Source organism: Notamacropus eugenii, chromosome 5 (assembly GCF_028372415.1).
Source record: "Notamacropus eugenii isolate mMacEug1 chromosome 5, mMacEug1.pri_v2, whole genome shotgun sequence".
NCBI classification, from domain to species: Eukaryota; Metazoa; Chordata; class Mammalia; order Diprotodontia; family Macropodidae; genus Notamacropus; species Notamacropus eugenii.
This window is the reverse complement of record NC_092876.1, coordinates 156,338,215-156,363,806: the sequence shown is the minus strand read 5'-3', so window position 1 is coordinate 156,363,806 and position 25,592 is coordinate 156,338,215. Positions and strand designations below refer to the sequence as shown.

The 25,592-nt window shown below is 35.7% G+C and overlaps 1 protein-coding gene across 3 annotated transcripts in view; it reads left to right on the top strand.

Annotated features, from left to right (window-relative positions):
- Positions 1–25,592, top strand: part of CNTN5 (contactin 5) — a 1,560,624-nt gene that overhangs the window by 1,516,137 nt on the left and 18,895 nt on the right. For 2 of the 3 annotated variants that reach the window (XM_072611297.1, XM_072611298.1), the window contains exons 21-23: positions 1,461–1,570; positions 21,035–21,221; positions 21,662–21,774. In XM_072611297.1, coding sequence (XP_072467398.1) covers positions 1,461–1,570; positions 21,035–21,221; positions 21,662–21,774 — 410 coding nt within the window. Of the gene's footprint in view, positions 1–1,460; positions 1,577–21,034; positions 21,222–21,661; positions 21,775–25,592 lie in introns of those variants that run through there. The other variant, XM_072611299.1, reaches the window with a different exon arrangement.

The window sequence follows — 25,592 nt, the reverse complement described above, 5'->3', positions numbered from 1 at the left end:
TACCATGCCAAAAGTAGCCAGCAAATTGATGGATAAAGTCAAGCGTTTTCCCCCTCCTATTATGTAGAGAAAACAAACAACTGATGACTGAACTGTTTGCTTTCAACCAGTTGAATCACTGCTTGATATAATTCAAATCCATGAGCATTTAAGTTCCTTCAGTGAGTGAGCATTGTGATTCTCTGTGATGCAACTTCCTGAATTTGGCATCCTCTGGATGACTGTGCTGACATGTACAACTTAAAAAGACATGTTATTTCATAGCATAAATATATCCTTAAAAAAAGGTTGGGGATTGTGCATTACTTTTCTTATGAAATAAGTAATTTTACAAAATAGATCAGATAAATATATTAGACATTTTTTCTATTTAATGAAATATTATTGTGATTCATTTTGTTAAATATTGGATGCTTCTATGCTGATTTGAATTCAGAGGTCCTGGATTTGAATCCTGGATCTATTCTTCCCTACTTCTGTGAACTTTATTCAGTCACTTCCCCTCAATGAGCTGTGATGTGTCTGATAGTGTGATGAAGTTAGCTCAGATGACCTCTAATGTTCCCTCCACCTGTAAGTCTGTAATCTTATGATTCTTCACCTTTATTAATGCCTAATTCGTGTTCAGTATCTATCTAGATCCCTATATTGCAATTATATGTAAATCAATGAATTTTAGAACAGTTAAAAAGTCAAACATCAAAGAAATGGTCCTATCAATTCAAAAGTATCACTCAAACTGGTTATGTAACTGACCTGACCAGTTATTTTACTAGTGAGTTTCATTAAAAGATTTAAGTTCATAAAGATACAATCTGAGTCTCAGGTTCTCTACTCTACCTATAAAGAAAGAGATAATTTTCCATGCTCCTTGCTTCACAAAGTTGTTGAAGTAATTAATTAAAGCTTTCAAAATCTTCCTATTGATGCCATACCTAATTCTCTAGTAAAAAAAAAATAAACAAGCATAAAAGCATGGCACCATTTTGATGCTCTAATAACAATACCTCTCTATTGATGATTTTCAGGTGCCAAATAATGAACTGTATGTGTAAATTAAAGACCACAGGGAGAATCCTATTCCCTGAAATTAGAGAAGTCTGCTGGCAAAAATATACTTTCCCTGATACAGATGAGTTCAACAATTAATTTGATTTGTCCAGTGAATGAGTAATTGGCCAATCCAAGGAAATGATACTTTTATTTACTTTCCTAAACTTGCTAATAAGAAGTTATTGATGAAATATGACACAGATGTAGCAATTCAGTAAAGATCATTCTTTTAATCTCATGACTGGTTTTTTGTTGTTTTTATTGTTGAGTTGTTTTGTAATAAGTATGGTGTTTTATTTGATGCAGTACAGTAAAATGTAGTAAGTCTATGACAGATTCTCTTGCAGTACTATGACAGAGATAACTTGGTCCAATGGAAGTTTATTATTTTCTTTTTCTTAATACAGAACCCAGTGCTGCTCCTACAGATGTCAAGGCTACAAGTTTGTCTGTGTCAGAGATTCTTGTTGCATGGAAACATATTAAAGAGAGTCTAGGAAGACCGCAGGGATTTGAGGTATGAACAGAATACCAGAACGATAAACTTTGTTGTTTTTACTGGTGTAGCATTCTCCTAAAACTGTGGTTTTGTCAAACTTCAACAGAATTGCATTCCTCACATAATATGATGAGTTCAATAATTTTCTTACTTTCAGTTTCATTAATCTCTCTTTTGACTTTTAGGATTCCCAATTTGGTGTTTAAATGAGGATTTTTAATTTGTTCTTTTTCTAGTTTTTTTTAGTTTCATGCAAAATTCTTTGATCTATTTTTTTTCTCTATTTTATTAGCATAAGCATTTAGACATACACATTGTCTCCTATGTACTGCTTTGGCTGCATCCCATGCTTTGGTATGTTGTCTCACTGTTCCTATTCTCTTCGGTGAAATTTTTTTCTATGATTTTTTGACCCATCCATTCTTTAGGATTTAATCATTTAATCTCCAGTAAATTTTAATCTCTCCTTCCATAGTCCTTTATTGAATGCATTTTATTGCATAATGCTATGAGCAGGATGCATCCAACATTCATGCTTTTTTGCAGTTATTGTGAGGTTTTCATAGCCTAGTATGTGGCCAACTTTTGTGTAGGTGCCATGTACTGCAAAAAAAAGGTATGTTCCTCTCCATTCCCATTCAATTTCTCCAGAATTCTATCACATCTAACTTTTCTATGATTTTATTTCCTTAACTTCTTCTTTTTGTTAGATTTATTTAGTTATGAATGGCATAAGTGAGGTCCCCGACTAGTTTGTTTTTGCTAATTCCTCCAGTAACTCATTTAACTTTCTTTTAAGAATTTCTATGCTAAACCACTGGGGGCATATATGCTTAGTATTGATATTACTTCATTGTCTATGTACCTTTTAACAAAATATGGTTTCCCTCCTTATTTGCTTTCATTTTGTCTGAGATCATGATTGCTACACCTGCATTTTGTTCACTTTAGCTGAAGCATAATAGTTTTCCTCCAACCCTTTACCTTTACTCTGTGTCTCTCTGCTTCAAGAATGAAACAACATACAATAGGATTCTGTTTTTTAAACCACTCTGCTATTTAAATCTGTTTTATGGGTGAGTTAATCCTATTCACGTTCACTGTTATGATTAATTTATTTCCCTCCATCCTGCTTTTGCCACTTTTTTATACTTTTCTCTTTCTTCTTTCACTCTGTCCCTTCTCAAAATTGCTTTTCTTCTAACCATCAACACCCCCAGACTACCCACTCTTTTATCAGATCCCCCATACATACTTCTCTCATTTTGTTCCCCTCCTACTTCTTTGTAGGATAAGACAAATTCTACACTCAACCAAATGTATATGTTATTCCATCTTTCAATCAATTCCAGTGAGAGTGATTCAACCTTTGTCAGTCACCCACCCCATCTTTCCTTCCACTTTCAAAGCTCTTGCATGCCTCTTTTATGTGAAATAATTAATCATATTCTACTTCTCCCTTCCATCTTCTCCCAGCATATCTTTTCCTTATCTTTTATTTATTTATTTGAATATCATCTTCCTGTAGTCATTTAACATCTATGCTCTTTGTATATGTACACTCCTCATTGCTTTAAGAAAGAAAAAGTTCTTAGGACTTACAAGTATTACCTTCCTATGGAGGATATAAATAGTTCAACCTCATTGAATCGCTTATGATTTCTCTTTTCAGTTTACCTTTTTATTCTTCTCTTGAGTCTTGTATTTGAAAGTCAAATTTGCTATTCAGCTCTTGTCTTTTCATCAAAATTTCTTGAAAGTCCTCAATTTCATTAAATATTCATTTTTTCCCTGAAAGGTTATATTCAGTTTTACTGAGTAGGTGATCCTTGGTTTTAATCCTAGCTCATTTGCCCTCCAGAATATCATTCTCCAAGTCCTCTGATCCTTTAATGTAGAAGCTGCTAAATTTTTTGTTATTTTGACTGTGGCTCCATCAGATTTGAGCTGACTCTTTCTGGATGCTTGCAATATTTTCTTTTTGACCTGGGAGCTCTTGAATTTGGCTATAATTTTTCTGGGAGTTTTCATTTTGAAATCTCTTTTTAGGAAGTGATTGGTTGATTTTTTTTTTCTATTCTACCCTCTGGTTCTAGGATATCAGGGTAGTTTTCCTTGAAAGATGATGTCTAGACTTTTTTGATCATGGCTTTCATGTAGTCCAATAATTCTTGAATTTTCTCTCCTTGATATATTTTCCAGGCCAGTTGTTTTTCCAATGGGATATTTCATGCTGTCTTCTATTTTTTCATTCTTTTGATTTTGTTTTCTTGTTTCTTGATGTCTCACAGAGTCATTAGCTTCAAACTGCCCAATTCCAATATTTAAAAATTATTTTCTATAGTTAGATTTTGTACCTCCTCCTCCCTTTGGACAATTTTTACTTTTAAGGAGTTGTTTTTTTTCTTCAGCGAATTTTTGAACTTCTTTTCCCATTTGGACAATTCAGCTTTTCGCAGGAATTCTTCTCTTCAGTTTATTTTTGTGTCTCTTTTACCATTTGGCCTATTTCATTTTTTAAGGTGTTATTTTCTTCAGTATTTTTTGTGCCTCATTTACCATGCTATTGACTCTTTACTGCAACACACTCACTTCTTTTTTTTCCATTTTTCCTCTGCCTCTCTTATTTGATTTTTAAAATCTATTTTGAGCTCTTCTAAGCCCTGAGACTAAATTACACTTTTCTTTGAGGCCTTACAGGTAACAGCTTTGATCTCATTGTATTCTTCTGAGTATGTATTTTTATCTCCCATCCCTCTGTATTTTGGGGGGTTAGGTTCCTTTTTCTTTTTTTTTTGATGTTTACTCATTTTTCCAGCTTTTTTCCTAGACTTTTAACTTTATGTTAAATTTGGCTCCACTCCTGGGGTTGAGGTGGCACTGTCTGTCCCAAGCTTCAGGTTTCTCATGCTGTTGTGTTCAGAGTTCATTCAGTTTCAGTTCTTCCAAGTGGTATGATCTAAGAAGAGGTGTAGTTATTGTTCTCCTGACGTGTGTTCTGATATTTGAGCAAGTACTCTTTTCCACCCTGAAATTGTGACCAGAGAGTCCCTGCTCCTACTAGTCCTCCTCCTCACCTTGGGACTGTGAACTACAAATGGGCAATGCAACACAGTCCTACACCCAGGGTTAGCAAAGGATCTCCTGTAATCTCCTTCTGACCAGTTTTCTAACTCCATAACCATCATGAGCTAAGAATTCCAGAGTCCATACCAGAGCTGATTCAGTTATCCCCCTCTCCCAAGGCCTGCTGCTGACTTGTAGAGGTGCAGTCTATGCTAGACTGGGCCCACTCTCACTCTCATGAGTGAACTCTTTCTTGCTGACCTCCTAAGTTGTCTTGGGATAGAGAATTGTTTTGCACCATCCTTTTGTTGGTTCTGCCACTTCAGAATTTGTTTTCAGGCTTTATTTTAAAGTTTTTTAGAGGAAAATTTGGGAGAACTCAAGTAAGTCCCTCCTTTTATTCTGCCATCTTGGTTCTATACAATCTCCATTCCCCCCAAATAAAAAACCTTTAAAACAATTCCTAAAATCAAATTTTGGTGCAGCAAAAAGGAAAGTGAGGTATTCTTCGAGCCTAAGGTAGTTTAAGAGGTCAGTAGGAGAGGTCTATAACACTGAGGTAGGGGCTGGCTTAGAGTATAGGGAGCAGCTGCAGTTTTGAGAGTTCTTAGAGTGGAGATAGTAAGGGGGGGCTGAACAAATTGTCAGAAAGAGATTACAGTGGACACTTTGCTGACACTGGATGCAACTGGCAACTCTATTGCTCATATGCAGTTCTGGATCACAATTCCAAGGTGGAAAGCAGCACTTCTAGTTGGTCACAAGGCAGAGAGGAGTACTAGCACTTATGGCTGCAGGAGAACAGGGGACATAGTGGCAGTTCAAGAGGAAGAGGAGTGCTAGAGCTTGTGACTACAAGGAAGCAAGTGTCCTTCCAAGAAAAAGGACAGAGTACAGCCCAGGGGAGCAGAGACCACAATTCTCCCCAGAGAATACCATCTTGTAACCACTGAAAATTTGATGACCCCCAGAACTAGTTCTGAAAACCACAGCATGAAAAAACCTAAAACTTGACACAGTGCCTTCCCAACTCCAAATAAGAAGAGCCTAGCTTTAACATAAAGTTCAAAGTCAAGAAATAGGCTGGGAAAATGAGCAAACAACATAAAAAGAGCTTGACATAAAAAGCTACTACACTGGCAGAAAAGACCAAAACACAAACTTAAAAGACAAAAATATGAAAACAGCTTATAAACAAAACCTCAAAGAAAAATGCTAATTGGATCCAAGTCAAACAAGTGTTCCTAGAATAGTTTAGAGTGGTAGAAGACAAACTGGGGAAAAGAATATAACTGATGAAAGAAAACTATGAAAAGAAAATTAATAGCTTGGTAAAAGAGGTGCAAAAAATACTGAAGAAAATAATACCTTAATTGTCCTAATGGTTAAAAGGGCACAAAAATTCACCAAAGAAAAAATGCTTAGAAAGTTAAATAGGCCAAATTTAAAAGGCTAAAAAAAAAAAATCACTGCAAGATCAAAGAAAGAGCCTAGAAACCACATTTCTATAAATTATGGAGGAAAACTGTCCTAATATCTTAGGTCCAGAGGGTAGAATAGAAATTGAAAGAATCCACCAATCATCTCCTGAAAGAGATCTCAAAATGAAAACTCCTAGGAGCATTATTACCAAATTCCAATGCTTCCAGATGAAGGAGAATATTGCAAGCTTCCAGAAAAAAACAATTCAAATATCATGGAGTCATAGTCAGGATCACATCAGATTTAGCAGCTTAAAGGACAGAGACTTGGAATATGTTATTCTGGAAAGAAAAGTACCTAAGATTACAACCAAGAATAACCTACCCAGCAACTGAGTAGAATCCTTCAGGGGGGAAATGGATATTAAGAATTTCTTATGAAAAGACCAAGACTGACTAGAAAATTTGACGTTCATATACAAGACTCAAGAAACGTAAAAAGGTAAACAGGAAAGAGAAATCATAAGGACTCAATAAAGTTAAGCTGTTTATTTCCTTATATGGGAAAATGACACTTGTAGCTTCCAAAAACTTTATTATTATTAGGGCAGTTAGAAAGAGTCTACATAGACAGAAGGTATAGGTATGAGCTGATTATGTTAGGAAGATCTCAAAAAAATTGAAGGAGTGAAAAAAAGACATGCACTGGGGAAAAGGGAAGGGAGACATAGAAGGGGGAAAATAATCTCTCATAACAGAAGTATACAAGAAAAAGTTTTCATAGTGGAGGTGAAAATGGGGGAGGTGGATGGGAGAGGCAAGCAATCACTCTCATCAGAATTCATTAAAAGAGGGAAGAATGTGTGTGTGTGTGTTAAACACACACTCATACACACACACACACACACACACACACACACACACACACTTGCAATTGGGTATAGAAATCTATCTAACCAATTAGGGAAATAGGAGGAGATGGGATAAAAGATGCATGATAAAAGGGAAGGCAGATTAAGGGAGGCAGTGGTCAGAAGCAAAACAGACTTTTGAGGTGGAACAGGATAAAAAGAGAAAAGGATAAACAGAAGAAAACAGTATGAAGAGAAGTACATGATTGTTAATTGTAACTGTGAAATGTGAATGGGACAAGCTCACCCATAAAACAAAAACAGATAGTAGAATGTATTAGAAATCAAAATCCAAAAATAGGTTGTTTACAAGAGAAACACTTGAAACAGAAAGACACACAGAGTTAAAATAAAGGGCTGAAGAAGAATCGATTGTGCTTCAATGAAAGTAAAAAAAAAAAGGTAGAGGGAACAATCATGATCTCAGACAAAACAAAAAATAGACCTGATTAAAAGAGATAATCAAGGAAACTATAATTTGCTAAAAGGTAACAAGAGAATGAAGTACTATCAAAAAAATTTATAGCAAATTTCTCTGATAAAGACTTCACTTTTTCAAATATATAGAGAACTGAGTAAAATTTATTTTAAAAAAAAAAGTCACTTCCCAATTGGTAAATGGTCAAAGGATATGAATAGGTAATCTTCAGAAGAAATTAAAGCTAGTCATATCAAAAAAATGCACTAAATCACTATACATATTCATACAACTCTGAGATAGCACCTCATACCTATCAGAAATGACAAATGCTGGAGGAGATGAGGCAAAATAGGCATACCAACAAACTGCTGGTGGAATTGTTAAAGAGTTCAATCATTCTGGAAAACAGTTTGGAATTGGCGAATGGCTAAACAAACTGGCATATGATTCTGATGGAATACTATTGTGCTACAAGAAATAACAAGGGGTGTGGTTTCAGAGGAAAAAATAAAACTTGGCAAGACCTATATGAACAGATGCAAAGTGAAGTGAGAACTAGGAAGTCACTGTGCACAGTAACAGCAATGTTGTAATGACAGTAAACTGAGAAAGACTTGATGACTGTAATCAATGCAATCATTTAAGACAATTTCAAAGGACAATGAAAAAAATACTACCTCTAGAGAAAGAACTGATGAACTCAGTACAAATTACAGTACAATTATTTTTGCTTTATTTTTGTCTTTTTCTTGCAAAATGATTAATATGGAAATATGTTTTGCATGACCTCACATGCATAATTGATATTTTGCTTTTCTTCTCAGTGGGTCAGGGCATGATGGGAGAGAGGAAGACAATTTGTAACTCAAAATATAAAACTAAAAGAATATTAAAAATTTTTTTAAAACTACAACACAATTTTCTATAGATGGAAGATCCCAAGGCAACTCATTTGCCCTTTCTAATTCTCAGTTTCCTCAACTGCAAAATGAGTATAATTTCTCTACTATCAGTATCACTGAGTTGCTGCGGGATTAAATGAATTGAAAGCAAAACAGTAGGTTAACCTTATATCACTATGTAGATGTCAGCTATTATTATTCTAATTCTTTGAGAAAAAGCTACTAAATCTATTTTAATGTTGTGGATATCTATCTGTCTTTCTTGTCTATGCAATGTCTCCAACTCTGCTAAACTACCAATAAGACGATTTTAGCAAAAGAATAAAAACTCTTTACTAGATGTTAACTTGTCAATATCACAATTTCAATTCTGTTCCTAGAATAATGTCACAATGACAGGCAGTTATATGGTCCTTGCATTTTTCTGGCCTTTTTTGTAACCATGTTATTAACTATATATATATATATTTTTTTTTACTTTTTGATGGCCTGGCCTCATGTCAACAGTAAGTGACAAGGTATTTTTATAGCAACAGACAAGTGGACAGCAATGTCCCAGTTTCAATCTTAGACTTGTTAGCACTTATTATTGAGGTGTGATAAAAATCAAAACAACTTGTTCGATTTTCCACTGTCATCACTTAAAAGGCTGCCCTAACAGCTCTGTTTCTCAAGTTTTGTGTAAAGTTTTCAGGTGTTCATTTTGTGCCTTCCAAAGGTACAGTTTTCTTGGAACTCCATTTTGCATGTCACCGGAGTTATGCCTGTCAATTGATTGCCCTCAATCTTATTTAGAGAAATTAAGCAAGTCCTAATAAGGATTTTTTAAGGAAAACTGAGAGTGGGAAAAGGGAAAAGAGGAGATGATTATTGGATTTTACTTTGTGAACTGACAAACCAGGGTTGAAAACACAAAAACCAATGAGTATATGAGTTTCTCCCACAATAATTCATGACATTCCAGGGAGCTTTTTAAAAAATGTGTGTCTGTTTGTATTATAGAGAAACTCAGACAGAAATTAAAAGGGAAAAAGTAAATATAGCCAGAATAACCAAAAGGCTAGATAGAACAAAGCCTGTTCTATTTTCCGTATGGTGTGTGGATAACAGCTGTTGTACAAAACTACTTTGTTTTCCATGTAGCTATATAAAATCTTAAATATCAAAAGCTAAGCTAGCAAGATCAAAATAAGATGCCAGTTCTATCCTTTTCCTTCTGAGAGGCTATGGATTCTCATTTAAATCAAATGGCTATTATGTCAGTTTCATTAGATTTATTTCATGGGTTATTTTCATATGATTATGAAGCTAACAGAAACAATTTCAGCTTTTCAGAGATCAACTCATCATACAAAAAAGTTGAAGGACTGCCATTTTTAGAACCCTTTATCTTTGAAAGATTATTAACTGTTCATTCCCTTGTCTTGTCAGGAATCTTTCCTTATTGTTCTTAGACAAGTACGCCTGAGTGAATTGAATTTTTATATCACATGTATAAAAAGATATATTATATTTCCTTAGCTAAACCATTATTTTTCTTTCCCAAAATTTTAAATATGTCATATCATTGTCAATTGTACAGTTTTATTTGAGTCAAATGTTCCCCTTAAGTATAACCTGACCAGAATCAGGACCAGATCATGTTAATCATTTGCAACAATATTCCCCAACTTTGCTCAAGATATGAAACAACTGAAATTTACTGGAATACACTTTCTTAAATGGAATCTCTCACTCATTGCTATAGGTATGAATGGAAGAGTCATGTGTGTCAACACATGTTAGAGGAGCATTTTTATTGGTTCTTTCCCTAAAGGGAAACATGCCTTTTGTCTCTTCCTGTTACTAGCCTTCTTGGCTTGTGTGTACTCTTCTCTCCATATACATCCAGATAAGCATTAGTCTACTCATTTCTAAAGACACTTTCACATGTAACCACATTTCATAATTTAAAAAAAAAAAGCCAGTTATTATCTTTCTACTACAATCCTTTTCACCCTTCATTCTTCCTGTTGTTGTTTTTCACTCATGTCCAACTCTTTGTGACCTCAGGACTCTGTTGTCCAAGAAGTTTTCTTGGCAATGATGCTAGAGTAGTTTGCCATTTCCTTCTCCAGTAGACTGAGGCAAATAGAGGTTAAGTGACTTGCCTAGGGTCACACAGCTAGTAGGTGTCTGAGGTCAGAGTTGAACTCAAGTCTTCCTAACTCCTATGACATCCTTCCTCTTGACTAGAGAGAGGTAAGATGCATTACAGAAGTGAGATAGTATCTAAAGTGATCTTCAAAATAATCCTGTTTAATTCACTTATTTTACAAATAAGGAAAAAGAACTAACAAGAAAGAATTTGTCAAAGGTCATGTAGCCATTTGATTCAAAAGTCCGGATTAGAACTCTGGTAGGAAAGTGTTCTTTATAGAATGTCATGTTGCTATTAGCTCATCAGACTGTCATGATCATTAAAGAAACCCTTTCACAGAAGTAGATTAGGGAAATGTTACATTCTGTTGGTATCTGGCAGTCAACAAGTCCTTTACTATGTTATACAGGTCCTATGGTAAGTACTGGGAAACACAGAAAGTCAAAAACATTATTCCTGCCCTCAAGGAGCTCAAATCCTAATAGGAAAGAGCATGTAAATAACTATGTACATCCAGGATATATACAGGATAAATGGATTATTGGTTAAATTGTTCTGAATGACTTTTCTTCTTTGTTTTCTAATCATTGTTATTGGAATGACTCACTGTGCAGGGAAAAAAGGTGGGACATATTTGGAAGTATAGTTGATCTTAAAAACAAAAAACATGAAATATATATCATACATATATATATAATTTGTTTATTTATAAAACCAGGAATTAGGAGGTGTGGATTCTAGCATAGGTGCTTCCATTTTTGTCTATGTAGGCAAGTCTTTTTAATCTCTCTGAGATTTTATTTCCTCATCTGTAAAATTCATGTAATAATATGTACCTTGCTTCCTTACATCATAGTTTTATTGTGAGGATCAAATTAAATGATTTACAGTCCAGTGCTATGTAAACTACAAAATTCTATATGGATGACAGGTATTGTTATCTTTCTGCCAGAACACACTAAATTGAAACTAATCTTTTTTTATGGAATATTCCTTGGGTGGGTCACTTAAAAATTAAAAAAAAAAAAACTAAAGCAGACAGCTGTAATGATTGTTGTAGGATTTCCCAAGAAGTTAGCTGTTTTCATACACACTGATGCTTAGTATTTGAAAAAACAAAAAGGAAAAGGAACTTTGAAAGAAAAAAGACATGCTGGGTTGCATCAGAAAACTAATTGCTCATTTACTCTGAGAAGCATTATTAAAATGAAGGCAGCCCTAGTGACCATGGAGTGTAGAAAATAAGGTCTTATAATTTTTTTTTAATCTTTCCTTATGTTCCAACCAAATCTGAAATTGTCTGTAAGGGGCTTTAGCTCCTTTAAAAAGCAATTACTGTCAGTAGCAGGCAGGTTGATTGACAGCTAAGGTTTCTTATAGCAGAAGCAAAAGGGAGTAAATGGTTCCTTTTGTGTGTTAAATTGGCCTGTGGCAGAAAAGGCAGGGAGGTCTAGGTGACTCCTGTCATGTACTAAATCAGCAGATCCTGAGTTAGGGAATACAAGGGAGACATGCTGCAGATGTGATGGGGACTCAACATTTCCTCCTCATGCCCGCTCCTGTTCTGATTGAACAGAATGCAGCAAGGGACCAACAGTGGAGTCTGCTTTAGATCTTTTTAATACCTTGGAGGGACCTTAAAGATCACTTGGTCCAGTCCTCTCATTTTGTAGATCAGACAACTGAGAACTAAAGATGTAAGATGACTTGCTCAAGAGCTTGTCCTTAATTAGTAGTGAAGCTGGGATGGAAACACAGGGCTCCCAGATACTGGGTTAGAGATGCTTTCAATTGTAATAGAACTTTGGGAAATAAACATACCCATGTATTAACCTCTTTGGGAAAGGGAACCAGTGGCAGTCACAGTCTTTTTAGGACCCCAACCTCAAAAGTTAGGCAACTATCTCAAACAGTTGTCATTTCCACTAATAACAACTTATCATAGTTAGCCAGCATGATATCGTGGGGAGAACATTGTGCTAAGAATCAGAAAATGTCGGTTCAAGCTCTGTTTCTGTCCTTGCTACATCTGTAACCATTTAGCCTATCTGGTTCTCATTTTACTTATCTATGAGAACATGGGCATATCTGGCAGCTACAAGGCATATTGGCTAGAACGATGGACTTGAAGTCAGAAAGGCCTGTGTTCAAATTATGCCTCAGATTACTATGTGACTCTGGGTAAGTCAGTTAGCCTTTGTCTACCTCAGTTTCTTCATCTATAAAATGGGGATAGTTACAGCACTTTCCTTCCATGTTTGTTGTGATGATAAAATGAGATATTTTTAAAGTGCTTTGCAAACTTTGAAGCACTATAAAGATGTTACTTAACATTGTTACATTATAATACTATACTATTACATATATCACATTATGTTATACTGTATTATATACTATTATAGTTTTATATTTTGTCATATGTTTTCTATATTATTATTTCTATATATTATTTTATAATATTTAATATAACATATTTGTGATATATCAGAATTTATTTTATAGTATTAAATATGATTTTTATGTTATTAATAATTATTATCTAGCTCTCAGTGTTATTGCCAAGAAAGTATTTTGTAATAAAAATATGGTCTGTATATTATTACCTCTCTTTCATGACTTAAAAGTCTCTTTGAACCTATTTTATCTTAAGCCTACACCATCTCTTAGCGATAACAAGTTCCAAAAATTTTCTGCCTATTATTTGTAGCCCAAGGAGATACTCCCTCTCACACATAGAACTCCTAGAAAATCTACCCTAGGTTCAAAGTATTTTGTGAGTCTGAGATCCACTCAAACCCACAGCTTGAGTTCCATCCTTTTATTAGTCATTCAGAGAATAGGATTAGTTCAAAGCAGAAGCATTTAATGAAATAGCAAAATAAAGAAAATAGTAATAGAATATTCTGCCCTCTCATAAACCCTGGGCACAGTCTCCCACAAATCCATAAACTTTACCTGGGAAGACTGACCATATTTAGTAAGGTACCACAAGCAAGAAGTTTGTGTAGAAGAACTACACATGAGCAATCTGCAGGTAGAAATAATGTCTGACTTAGGCATAGATGTAGAAGGGCAACCACCTATGTGGAAGGATCACCAGTATCTTCTGGTGATATTATTAGGTTAGGCTTGCTTCCTGGTGGGCCTGGGGGGCAGTTTCAGCTAGGTATTGATCCTCTCTGGTCTTATAATTCTACTGGGCATGTACTCTGATATTCTCCTTTATCTCTTTCTCTCCTTTATCTTCCTCTTCAGCTGTACAGGACTTTTACCTGGGATCATCTGAGTTCTCTCGTCTTTCTCTGCTTAGAGCCCAGTCTAAGTTTTAGCTCTTTTAGTGAAAAAGGCATATGGGATGGCTCTCTGGGAGGCAGAAGGGGTAAAATACTGGGGGAAATTTTAATGATGCTAAAATAAAGAAGAAATTAAGAAAATTTGTGGGAAAAGAAAAAATAAGCAGAGGTTTCACACAAGCAGCTATGTAGTTGATTCTCCCCATAAGTAGTGAGATGTGTCTAGTTGCAGATCTTACTTCCAAGGACGAGGCTCTTTTATAAAATAGAGCATCTAAGATAATTAGAACCCCAAAACATCATTTAGTCTGTCTTTGAATCTACTTCTTCTCCTAGCAGGATTAGCCTCTTTGTGACAGGGTACCACCCCACTTAGAGCTTAAATTCTTTAATTCTGCTAAATTTTTAATTTTCCAACCAGTATGTTCCTTAAATCCTTTCAAGGGCTACCTTCCAACAAATTGCAAACATTGTTTAGTTCTGCATTCTACACCCTGAGATCCTTTGGGTCTTGTCATGTAAATGAAGTCAAGCAAGCAGAAAAACCAAGACAAGAACAAGGACATTGTTTTCTACCCTTCTGTCCCAAATTCCTCTGTGTGTGTGTGTGTGTGTGTGTGTGTGTGTGTGTGTGTGTGTGTGCGCGCGCGCATGCGCATGTTTCTGTGTGTGTGTACAACCTTCCAAGTTTGAACTGCCCTACATAGGAGTTACAAGTAAAAAATTTTTATGTTGAACTCCAAAGACTATATACATTTTTCCTTTGTAATGAGAATTGGTTAGAAATAACTATTGCTAGAAATCATATTCTCAGAGTTCAGAATCTAAATAATAATAATAATGTACGTATATGTGTATGTATATACACATATATGTAGAGTATTATATAGTACTGTGAAGTTATATATAATCCATAGCAATTAGTATGTAATATATAATTATGTATAGATATGTATATCTATATACATAAATATACAAATTATATGTGTGTGTGTATGTGTATATATATATATCAGGTAGGGTAATCAAGACCATGACCAGAAACTAGAATTAAGCAAGTTAGGCAGTCATTTAGGTTAGGGGAATGAGGGATACAATGAAAAAATTCATGTTTTTTAATAAATTCACATATAGTGTGTATTTTAATTCTAGAATATTATATTCTTTATAGTGTTTATTTTGGGGCAGCTAGGTGGCACAGTGGATAGAGTGCCAGGCCTGGAGTCAAGGAGACTCATCTTCCCAAATTCAAAATCTGACCTCAGACTAGACAATCCTGTTTGCCTCAGTTTCCTCATCTGTAAAATGGGTTGGAGAAGGAACTAGTAAACCAGTCCAATATCTCTGCCAAGAAAACCCCAGAATAAGGTCATAGCAAGGTGGGAAAATGACTAAATAATTTATTTATTTTAAGATCCCATCATTTAAGATAAATTAACATGGAGTCAGGAAAGGGTTTTAAGCCTGCTTCTAACACTTGCTAGTTGTACAATATCCTCAGACTCAGTTTCTCATCTACAAAATGAGATAATGCACATAAATTGCTTTGAAAAACCTTAAAACATTATATAAATGTTATTACTATTATTATGTGTGTTACAATGAAGACTTAAAGCCTCCAGTGGTCAACAATATACAGGGAGAACAATTTTCAAACATTTCTTACAGCACAAAAATAAATGCCTGGCTGCATCTAGTTATTAAATACATGCCCCTCCTAGTGACTTGGTGGTCAATAATTCCAAGTCTTTCTCTTCACTTAGTTTTCTGTATGTAAGGAGACATGTATCCTATTTCCCTGGTTACAGAAATTATATGAATGGTTATAAAGTACAGTATCTCTACCCTTAAATAAGTTTTAAAGTTCCACTGGGTACAGCAGCACATGAATTTCAAGCTACTATGATTACAGGTCCCCAGGTACACACTATTCTATTCATTTCCAATAGAGATAAGACCACACAGTCATGGATTACAGTAATGATCTGATCTACAGTGATAAAGTCATTCTCAACTTTTCCTTTTATTTTAATTTCAATTAAAATTAAAGCAATGTGTTTTTTTAAAAAGCAAGCTACTTCTCATATCAAAAAAAAAGCACACCATTACAACACTGTATCCCATTAAGAAATCCCAATAGTTCATTTCTCCTCCTCCATACTACACTCATTTTGGAGCATGGTTTTCCAGGGATGTTCATATTATCTTTGTTTTGCATGAATTCTCAAAGGATCTATGCATTCTTTTTTGCATGTAGAATTACCTCTACCAACTTAAAACCAGTTTGTGGTATAATAGATAAATTCTAGGAAAATTCTTGAAACACCTAGAGATTAAGTGATTTGTCCAGGGTTACACAGCTAAAAAATGTCAAAGGTGGGATTTCAGCTAAGGTCTTTCTGATTCTAAGTCTAGTATGCTACCCTCTATGCCATGTTGCTTCCACATTTTCACTTCACTAAAGGCTAAATCACTTTAGAGCCATCATCTCAAATCAGAATTCCTCTCTTCTTCAGTCACTATATTATCATATCAGGAGGGAAAATACCTATTTTTTAAGTTGAAAGAGCTTCCATGAGCTATTGATGGTCTATCCTGAAACTCTGCATTTATTCTTCTCATTAAAAGAATTCCTTTTTCTATTAAACCTCACATATTCATGCACATTAAACGCAAAATATACTCCCATAACTTTCTCCCTCTAGATGAAAAATCCCATGGGATATCTAGGGAAAAGACAGGAATGAACCCTAAATCAAAATTAGAAACCCCATTCTATTTCTAGCCCTCTTCAATATTATCTTCTTTGGACAGTAGTGACATCTTCTGGGATAAATAAAAACAAGCACTTCAATAAATTATTCTCATCATGATATTCTTACTCCACTGTAAACTGTTTTTATCTCAACCCTCCTAACCCCTTTTCAGCAGTCTCATCAATATTAAAAAGAATGACTAAGTATTGTTTATTTACCTAATTTGATTTTTTTTTTTAATTCTACTCTTCAGAGTATGAACGTCTACAAGATACAAAACAATTATAATAAGTGAAACATCATACTGGAGTATGCCAGCAAATACCAATCATGAAGTGCAAATTGAATAATTGTGCCTAACACAGCATTCAGATCTGGAGACTGGTGTTCTGCCAAATTCAAGCAAGCAGGCAATGCCCTCAGCAATAAAATGCCCTGCCTTCAAATGATGATCATATTTTCAAATCCTCAACAAGAGAGTCTGTCTGATCTTAGATGTTATATGAGTAGAGAGGCTAGAGCAGAGGTAACTTGGGGTACCAACTTCTTAGAATAGCCCCAAAGTGCAGTGAGCTAAGCGCTGAGAATATACAGAATAGCTAACACAGTCCTTGCCCTCAAGGAGTTTATATTCTAGTGATCCCGGAATATTTTCAAAGAGCTCCATCTAAAGTTCACTAGAGTAAATGAACTGAAAGGGCAGAAACAATGCATGGTGATGATGAGTTCTGTAGCAGAAAGGAAAAATTACAGGTGTATAGGTTAGACAACATAGGGCTTACATAAATTATTCGTGGTGGTAAAGATCTTTAGGGAAGGGAAGAGACGATTGCTTATTATCATTATTTATATAATGTACCAAAATAGTCAGTTTTGTTGGGCAGAAGGGATTAGTCCATTTTGAAATCTGAAATCTAAACATTAACCTTCCTCCCCAACTACCAGAGGAGGGATAGGGCCCACAGGGATGACTCTGCAACTAGAATGCAGATGGATCAATAGAAAGCAGATGAATGAACCAGCATGAAAAGATGTCTATTATTGTTGACCCCAGGGGATGTGTTTCCTCAGCTATGCCAATAACCTGGGTAACAAGGACTTCTCAAACACAAAGACATTTGTTGAGTGGTTCACCATGAGGCGTGTGTTTGAACAGGAAGAGGAAGCTTGGTCAGAAAGAGCACCCATTCTAAGAGGAAGTTCAATTCGCATATGAAGGAACTGGGGACCTTATGGCTATAGAACACTTAGTGGGGACATGCTATGTTTCAACCAAACTAGCTTACTTTCTCTACTGGTTACATAGCATTCTTCCTCCTGTCTTTGTGCCTTTCCCCAAAGCCTAGAATCTGTCTTTCAGTTGCTTCATGAAAATCATTGCTTTCTTCAAGGCTTTTGCTTAACTCTCTCCTATACAACCCATCCTCTCAGTTACTAATATCCTCCTCCCTGGAAATTCATATTTTTCTTTCGTGGGATGAGGGAACGGGAGAAGAGCATTTCTGTTATTTCATTGATGTAAGTAAACTTTCTTTATCAATAGGCAACTCCCATGCAACTTACAGTCTCAGAGAATTGCCTGGGGAAATGAGAAAGCAGGGACTTGCCAGAGACCTCAAAGCCAGTATGTATCATAGACTAGACAATTCCAAAGGTGAATCGTTATTTTTTTTTAAATTAGTTCATCATTTAGCACTGAAGTAGAAGTTTCTCATATTTCAGTCCACCATAAAACAAAGAGAAATGGTTTGCAACTTCTAGAGCTTTCCTCCTGATTTCTTCTCCTGTAACCTGGATTTTTATCCCATGAAAATCGGATATTAGAAAACATTTTTCTTTAGCTTAAGAGGCTTAGATTTGTAGTGATTAATCAGTATATTCAATGTTTAATATTAAAAGAAGGCCAGAAGGCAAAAGTCTAAATACAGACTGTTGAATATTATATTTAATCATGTTCTAGCCATCCAAAATATATATTTAATTATTTTACAGATAGCCTGACCCAATTCAAAATAAATAAATAAGCAACAGAGGAAATAGAGCGTGCCACTGAGGAAAGAAGTAATGAGTTTGTTCCTGGACCAAGTGAATTCTCATACTGCCCAGCACCTATGAATTCACTTTTGGTCTCATTTTTTCCTAGTTAATGATTTGTCTGGAAATCAGTGAACTTTAATGAAGGAAAGTATTCACAATTCACTGTTCACCCTTTATGTATTTTGTATGTGCCTATTTACATTCATGATATTTCACACTTTCGAGTGTAGACTCCTTGTGAGCAGTGACTATTTTATTTTTGTTTGTTCTTTATATCTCCAATGCTTGGGGCAGTGTCTAGCACACAAGTAAGCTTGCTGGTTGAGTGACTGCCTAACTGTAGTTCCCTTCTATTCAAAGCAGTGAGAGGATTCAGACATATTCATGCACTTAACAAACACTTATTGAATACCTGCTCTAAGTATTTTTAGCACCTGTAACAGAAAACAGATAAATAAAATAATCTCTAAAGAAAGTGCCATAATTCTGTGAAAGGATTTCATATACCATCATTCCATGAGAGTATAAAGAAAAGAAAAATCAGGGGAGGTTTAATGAAGTAGGTGGATTTGGAGTCAGCCCTTAAAAGATAAGAAGAATTTCAATAAATGGAGATGGCCAACAGGATATTCCAAGTATAGGAAAGAATATGAGCAAATGAATGCAAGCAGAAAGACATGGATATATTTTAGGAAACAGACAAACTTGGCTGAAGCATAAGATATGTTAATGAGAGCAGACAATATATAGAAAGGACATTGTAACTAGATTATAAAGCAACTTTAGTGATGAGATAAGGAGTATGTACTTTAGCTAAGTAGAAAAATTGGCAACCAAGGAATGTTTTTGAGCAAAGGAATGATCCATTTAGAAATTACACTTTAGAAAGTTTAATCTGGGTATCAGTGTTTATGACAGGTTGTGGTGGAGAGCCCAGTCAGGAGCTCTCATTATCCAGGGAAGAGGTAATAAGAACCTTAACTGAGGTTTTTGACTGGAGACATGAAAAATATGAGATATATGCAAGTGGAAAAAGAAAAATCAGTAAGATTTTGTGATTGCCACACCATCAATAAAAATAAGAAGGATTGTGGTAATGATAACACATTCTTGTCACTGTTACAATGTTCTTTAAGGCTTGCAAAGCATTTTCTTCTGGACAATCCTAGAAGAAAGAGAGTGCAGGTACTATTATTCCCATTTTATAGATGAGGAAGGTAAGGTAATTTACCTTAGAGAAGGTAAATGACTTGCAAAAATCACACAACTAGTAAGTATCAAAGCCAGGATTACAAATCAGGTCTCTGTTAATTCCATGAGCTCATTCCATGATATCACATACTCCACTAGGACAAAAGAAGGAAACATAGGAATCCAAGGTGATTCAGAAGACTTGATTCTAGGACTGAGTCAAGGAGAGGAGCAGGTTGGGGGGCGGGGAGAATGGTACTGAACAGTTTGACTCTAGACCTGCTGAGTTTGAAATGTCTTTAGGTATCTGAAAGAGGAAATGTGAGTTATTATTTTGGGACTTCCAGGTGGAACTGTCCAGCAAGTAGCTAGGAAAAACAGGTCTTGGTTCACAAGAAAGGTCAGAGCTCTCAATTTAGCCTTGGGAGTCATTCCCATATGAATTAGGTTATCTCATTTGCATTGGTTTAGGTTCAGTGCTTTGGCAGGTCAGCTAGAAAAATAATCTCTCTTTATAAGGTAAACTTTTTTTTTGTCTGAACAAGAATAAGACTTTGTTCATTAGAGAGCAGTAATTTAGTATCACAAAATGAGCAAATTTAGTACAAGCACCAGCAATCAGGCACCTATTTGTTCCCCCAGAGAGGTCATCTTGACTTTGGGGTAAAGAAAAGAACAAGGTGCTTATGACAAATTGTACCTGACAGAAACATGTTCCAGAAGACTAGCAAGTATATATCCTTCCCTTTTTCTGTTGGGTAGCATTGCTATTTCTATAAGCCTAACCTAATATGGGGTGTCCTTAGGTATTCTGTCAGCTCTTATTCATTATCCTGACACAGATTTGGGAACTATTCTTTGGTCAGAGCCTGAAAGGAAACATTGCTTATGCCACTTTCCCAGCTGATTCATTCAGTTTCTTGGCTTTGCATGGTAAATGGTCCCAATGACCTATGAGAGGTGAGCTTGCCTTCAGTTTCTTTGAAGTGCTTTTGATTTCCTGTCAGCATTTATCCTTTGCTGTTCCACATAGCTGGTCCCAGCACCTCATGCCAGCAGGCTACTGGGCAGTGTATTGCATTGATCTGCTCAGCACTCATGTGATATAATGACTCTCACATGTGTGAGAGAGACAGGTATGAATGCTGCCAGAAAAGGAACAGCAAAAGCTATGATTTCAATGGTTTTTCTCAGGTCTGTGTGTGTGCATGTATATGTGTGTCTGTGGTGACAGAAGAGATTTTCCAATATATAGATATTTAGCAATATCTAAGAAAGGTGCAAGTCCTCCAGAGCATAGGCGAATGTTATAAATTAATCTGTCTCATTATGATTTGTCAACAGGTGGGTTACTGGAAAGATATGGAGCAAGAAGAAGCAGCTGAAACAGTCAAAACTGGGGGGAATGAATCATCTATCATTCTGACAGGATTAGAAGGAAATACGCTGTATCATCTGACAGTGAGGGCATACAATGGTGCTGGATATGGACCACCTAGTAATGAAGTGAGGGCAGCCACCAAGAAATCTCGTAAGTTTCCTCGGTTCCTTGTTCTTTTCAGAAAAGGAGAAAGCATCTTCAGCAGTTCTGTATTATACATGGGCTACACACTAAACAGGCTTGAAGGGTCATTTTGATTCATAGTCTTGCTTCGATGCTTAGATCTGAATTCCAAAAGAATAACAAGAAATTTTGCATTCACAGTAGACAAAGGTTATCTTCCTGTGAAACAAGGCTAAGCGGTTCTGACACAGAAGGGAGATAAAAGGATTCAGGTTCATAAGCTCAGCAGAGTAGCTATTAAAATGACACTCCTGGAGCAAAAAAAAACACCTTATCCAACTCCAGCTGGAAAGAAGCCTATAATGTCATCCAACCATAAGCACAATAAAACACTGAAATACCAAAATTAAAATGAAGAAATGTATTTAAATGCATCCTGTCAACTTATTTTTACTTTTATTTTTCAGCTCCTAGCCAAGCACCAAGCAACATTATGTGGGAGCAGCAAGGCTCTCAAGTTTCTCTTGGTTGGGAACCTGTCAGGCCATTAGCAAATGAATCAGAAGTAGTGGGCTACAAGGTTAGTGTCTTCTCTATTCTCCTTGGAGATTACTTCTCAAAATGTTTCTTTTACTTCAACATTAGTTTTCATAAAGAGGCCGCACTTCTGTTCTTTCTCAGACTTTTTTCAAATTATGTATGCAAAAGATATCTTTCTCTTAAGCAGGGAAGCCAATACTGTCCAATTCAACTTCACTGAGTAGATCATATAAAGTGGTTGGGTCAGAGGAAGAAAGAGCAAAGCAAAAGCTGCCACATCCTGGATGGAAGAAGAGGTAGTGAAAGACATCTTCACGGCCAATGGAACATGATCACCAGTTACTAGGATGTCACAGCAAGGAGCAAACGATGGCAGCAGTTGGCACTCAGACAGGAGATGGTTTTATTTCAACAAAATTGTTGCTTTCTTTGTGAACTTTAGAAGAGCCAATTAAAAGAGGTGACAGGTGTCCCCAAAATTAGTGGACCGTTCACAAGAAAACAACTGTATGGCTTCAGTTTTTCTGCTTCATTTCATGTGCAAAAATAACTTCCCTTGAGCAGCATCTTCATATGCTGCCATCTCAAGTAGCAGAATGACATCTGTAAGCATAAAAATGCTTACAAATTTCAACTTGGAATACTTCTAATAACCTCTAACTTCCCCTGTGTTATATATATATATATATATATATATATATATATGTATATATATATATATATATACATATATATATATATACATATATATATATATATACATGTATATATATATATATGTATATATATGTATGTATATGTATATGTATAGGTACATATATATATGTGTGTATGGAGCAAGAAGAGAGACAGAGAGAGAGAGAATTCAGCAAAAAGCATTCAAAATTCTTTGTATTATTCCTGACCATTAGTAAGACTATCATGCCTTAAAAGTCAATACTGTAGCATCGGTTTAATATTGTTTATCATAAAGTTGATAAAAGTGTTGGTGAATCCATCATCAAAAAATTATTTGACAATCTTTTTTATTAGACATATACATGAGTAAAGAGACTAAGCAGTGTTAAACTATCACAGAGTATAATGCAACAATTTGGGTCTAAGGAATGAAATTTTAAGGACTAAATTCTGAAGGAACTCCTTATCGGTATTCACTCAATAGAGATTCTTCATGTCTCATAATTGGACTAGAACAATACATTCCAGTGGTAGCCTATCACTTTCAGGAATGAATATAAAAATCCTCTTTTAGGTTTCAAAGCCTTTCACAATCTGCCCCCACCCCACATACACACATTTCCAGGCTCCTCATCCCTTATACTCCCCCGACCACTCACACTCAGTCATCCACTAGCTCTTACCTCATTATTATTCCTTGAACAAGACTGTCAGTCTTCAAATACCAGGCATTCTCATTGACTCCATTTGATTGCAATATTCTCCTTCTTCCGCTCTACTTCCTAACTCCTCTCATTTCCTTTAAATTCCAACTAAAATGCCACCTTCTACAGGAAACCTTCTTGATCTCCCTCAATTCTATTGCCTTCCATCAGTTGCTTATTTCCATTATGGAGAAATTGTCTTTGTATTTGGCTTGTTCATACATAGTTGTTTGCATAGTGTCTCCCCCATTAGACTGTGAGCTCCATGAGAGTACAGATTATCTTTTACCTTTCTCTGAATGCTCAGCACATAGCACAGTTCCTGGCACATAGTAAAAAATTAATGACTATTTATTGACTGACTGATTTTAATATTTCCCTGAGCCAGGATAGAGAAGCAACATGGTTCAGTGGAAAGAGAATTGGATTTAGAGTAAGAATACCTGTATTTGAATTCAGACACTGCTACCTGCATGACCTTGAGCACATCATATTTTAAGGTCCCAGGGTCCAAGTTTCCTCATTTCTTAAATGAGACGGTTGGACTTTCTGGCTTCTAAATCTCTGATCATCTGAATGCCCAGATTTCTTCACTCTGTGTTAGGAAGATAAGGTAATTCTCAGAACACATCTCCTTCTACAATCTTTTCTTTCTCCATGGGCATCTTCATCTCCACAAAACCATTCATGTGTAAACATTTCCTTCCAATCAGCATATGCTGTAAAATTAAGGGGAGAAATTTGGTCAAAATGTTGTCATTCTATCATATGTACAAACTAAAGACCCAGTTAGCCAGGACTATTGCATACCCTCCTTCACTGGAGAGTATGAGTTATGGGGCAGAAGAGAGAAGAACTTTCTGTGACATTGAGAATACAAAGAACTAAGAGTCAGAAGTTCAGATCTGAAATCTGGAGATCTTAAGTATTAACACCAAGAATGGAAGAACCAGATAACTCTTTAAGTGAGGCAATTCAGACGTCTCACTTCTAGATGAGACTTGAAAAGAATGATAAATTTCATGGAATAGAAAGGAGCTGCTCTAGAGTGACAAACTTTTGCTTCCTTTTTGGTCAAAATTGAGAAGATGTATAAAGGCTATAAACCAATCTTGAATTAATCAACAACAAAAAAGAAATAGAAGCTTTAGTTATACAACATAAAGCAACAGAATTCCAATTGTGAGTAAATCTGCTTTATCTTAAAACAAGAAGTACAAAGTTTCCATTCTTATCTGGATTAAGAAAGGACAAAGGGACCCCAAAACTATAGAGGCACAAGTAATCAATGGAGTAAGAATAGATTAACAAAAACAGAAATTCTTCTAAAAAACTCTTAAGAGACAAGGGGAACTTTCTTGCTTACCCAATCAGATCTGCTTCCTTGAAAGGGCCAGAGAAAATCTTGGGAGAAAGGTCTACACCCCATTAAGATGAGTAGGTTCTATCTAATTTTTCTGGGGCATTCCCTAAAAGGCAGTATTTCTCTTCTCTCACTTAAATTCATATGCTATTTGGGAGACCCTGGGCTTTCTGCAATCTTTATTAAAAATCCCACTTTTATCAGCAAGAACTCCCACACATACACCCATCCCCTGCCAACAAGTAGCAACCGTTAAGAATGCAAATGGCATGCCTGGTGTGTAGACCATGGTCTCAGATTTCTTTTCTCAAAATTTAATAGCTTTCATTTTTAGAAGCTGAATCATATTTGGCAATTTGCTGTGCATATTTATAAACTGTGCAGGTCAATTAATATTAAGTCCTATCCCATATTGCTCTTTTTTGCAACTCCCAAATTAGAACCAACTACATATTTTATTAATGCCATGCTTATAAATGATCATGAGGATAGAATGAGAGCATCAAATAAAAGTACTTGATCTGATATATTTCATTCAAATAAATACTTGAAGTGGTGAAGACCCTTTTCTTGAGTATATTCCCCAACTTTAGGACCTTGAGACTGTCCTCATTCCATCCAATTTTGCCTAGAAAAGGATGCTGCATCCAGATTCTATACCGATACTGACACACACACACACACACACACACACACACACACATATACAGTTATAGCATTTCTGGAGTTCCTAAAGGAGTTAACCTTCTAGCAGTGATACATACTTTTGCAGAAAGATGTGGTGTTTGGCATGAATCTTTTCCTTAATAACCCTAAAATGAACCTGGTTCTCTCCTTTGCTCCGCTGAAGTTTGTCACTGGGTACAGAAGGGGGAAAAAATCATCTTTACCAAACACTTCATCACCCCCATTCCTACGTTCTCCTCTTCGCATAGGTCATGCCCAAGTGAATAAGCACACTGCCTAACTTCTATAAGAACTGTGCTTCTTGCTTTAAAAAAGTCACTCCCTGCAACCCTCTTCTGGCATACGTTTTCTTTGTTAGAAAAAGAAACAGGCAATCAGAATCTGGGGCTAGTCCCTATGAATGCCTCCCAGGAGAACAGGGCTCAG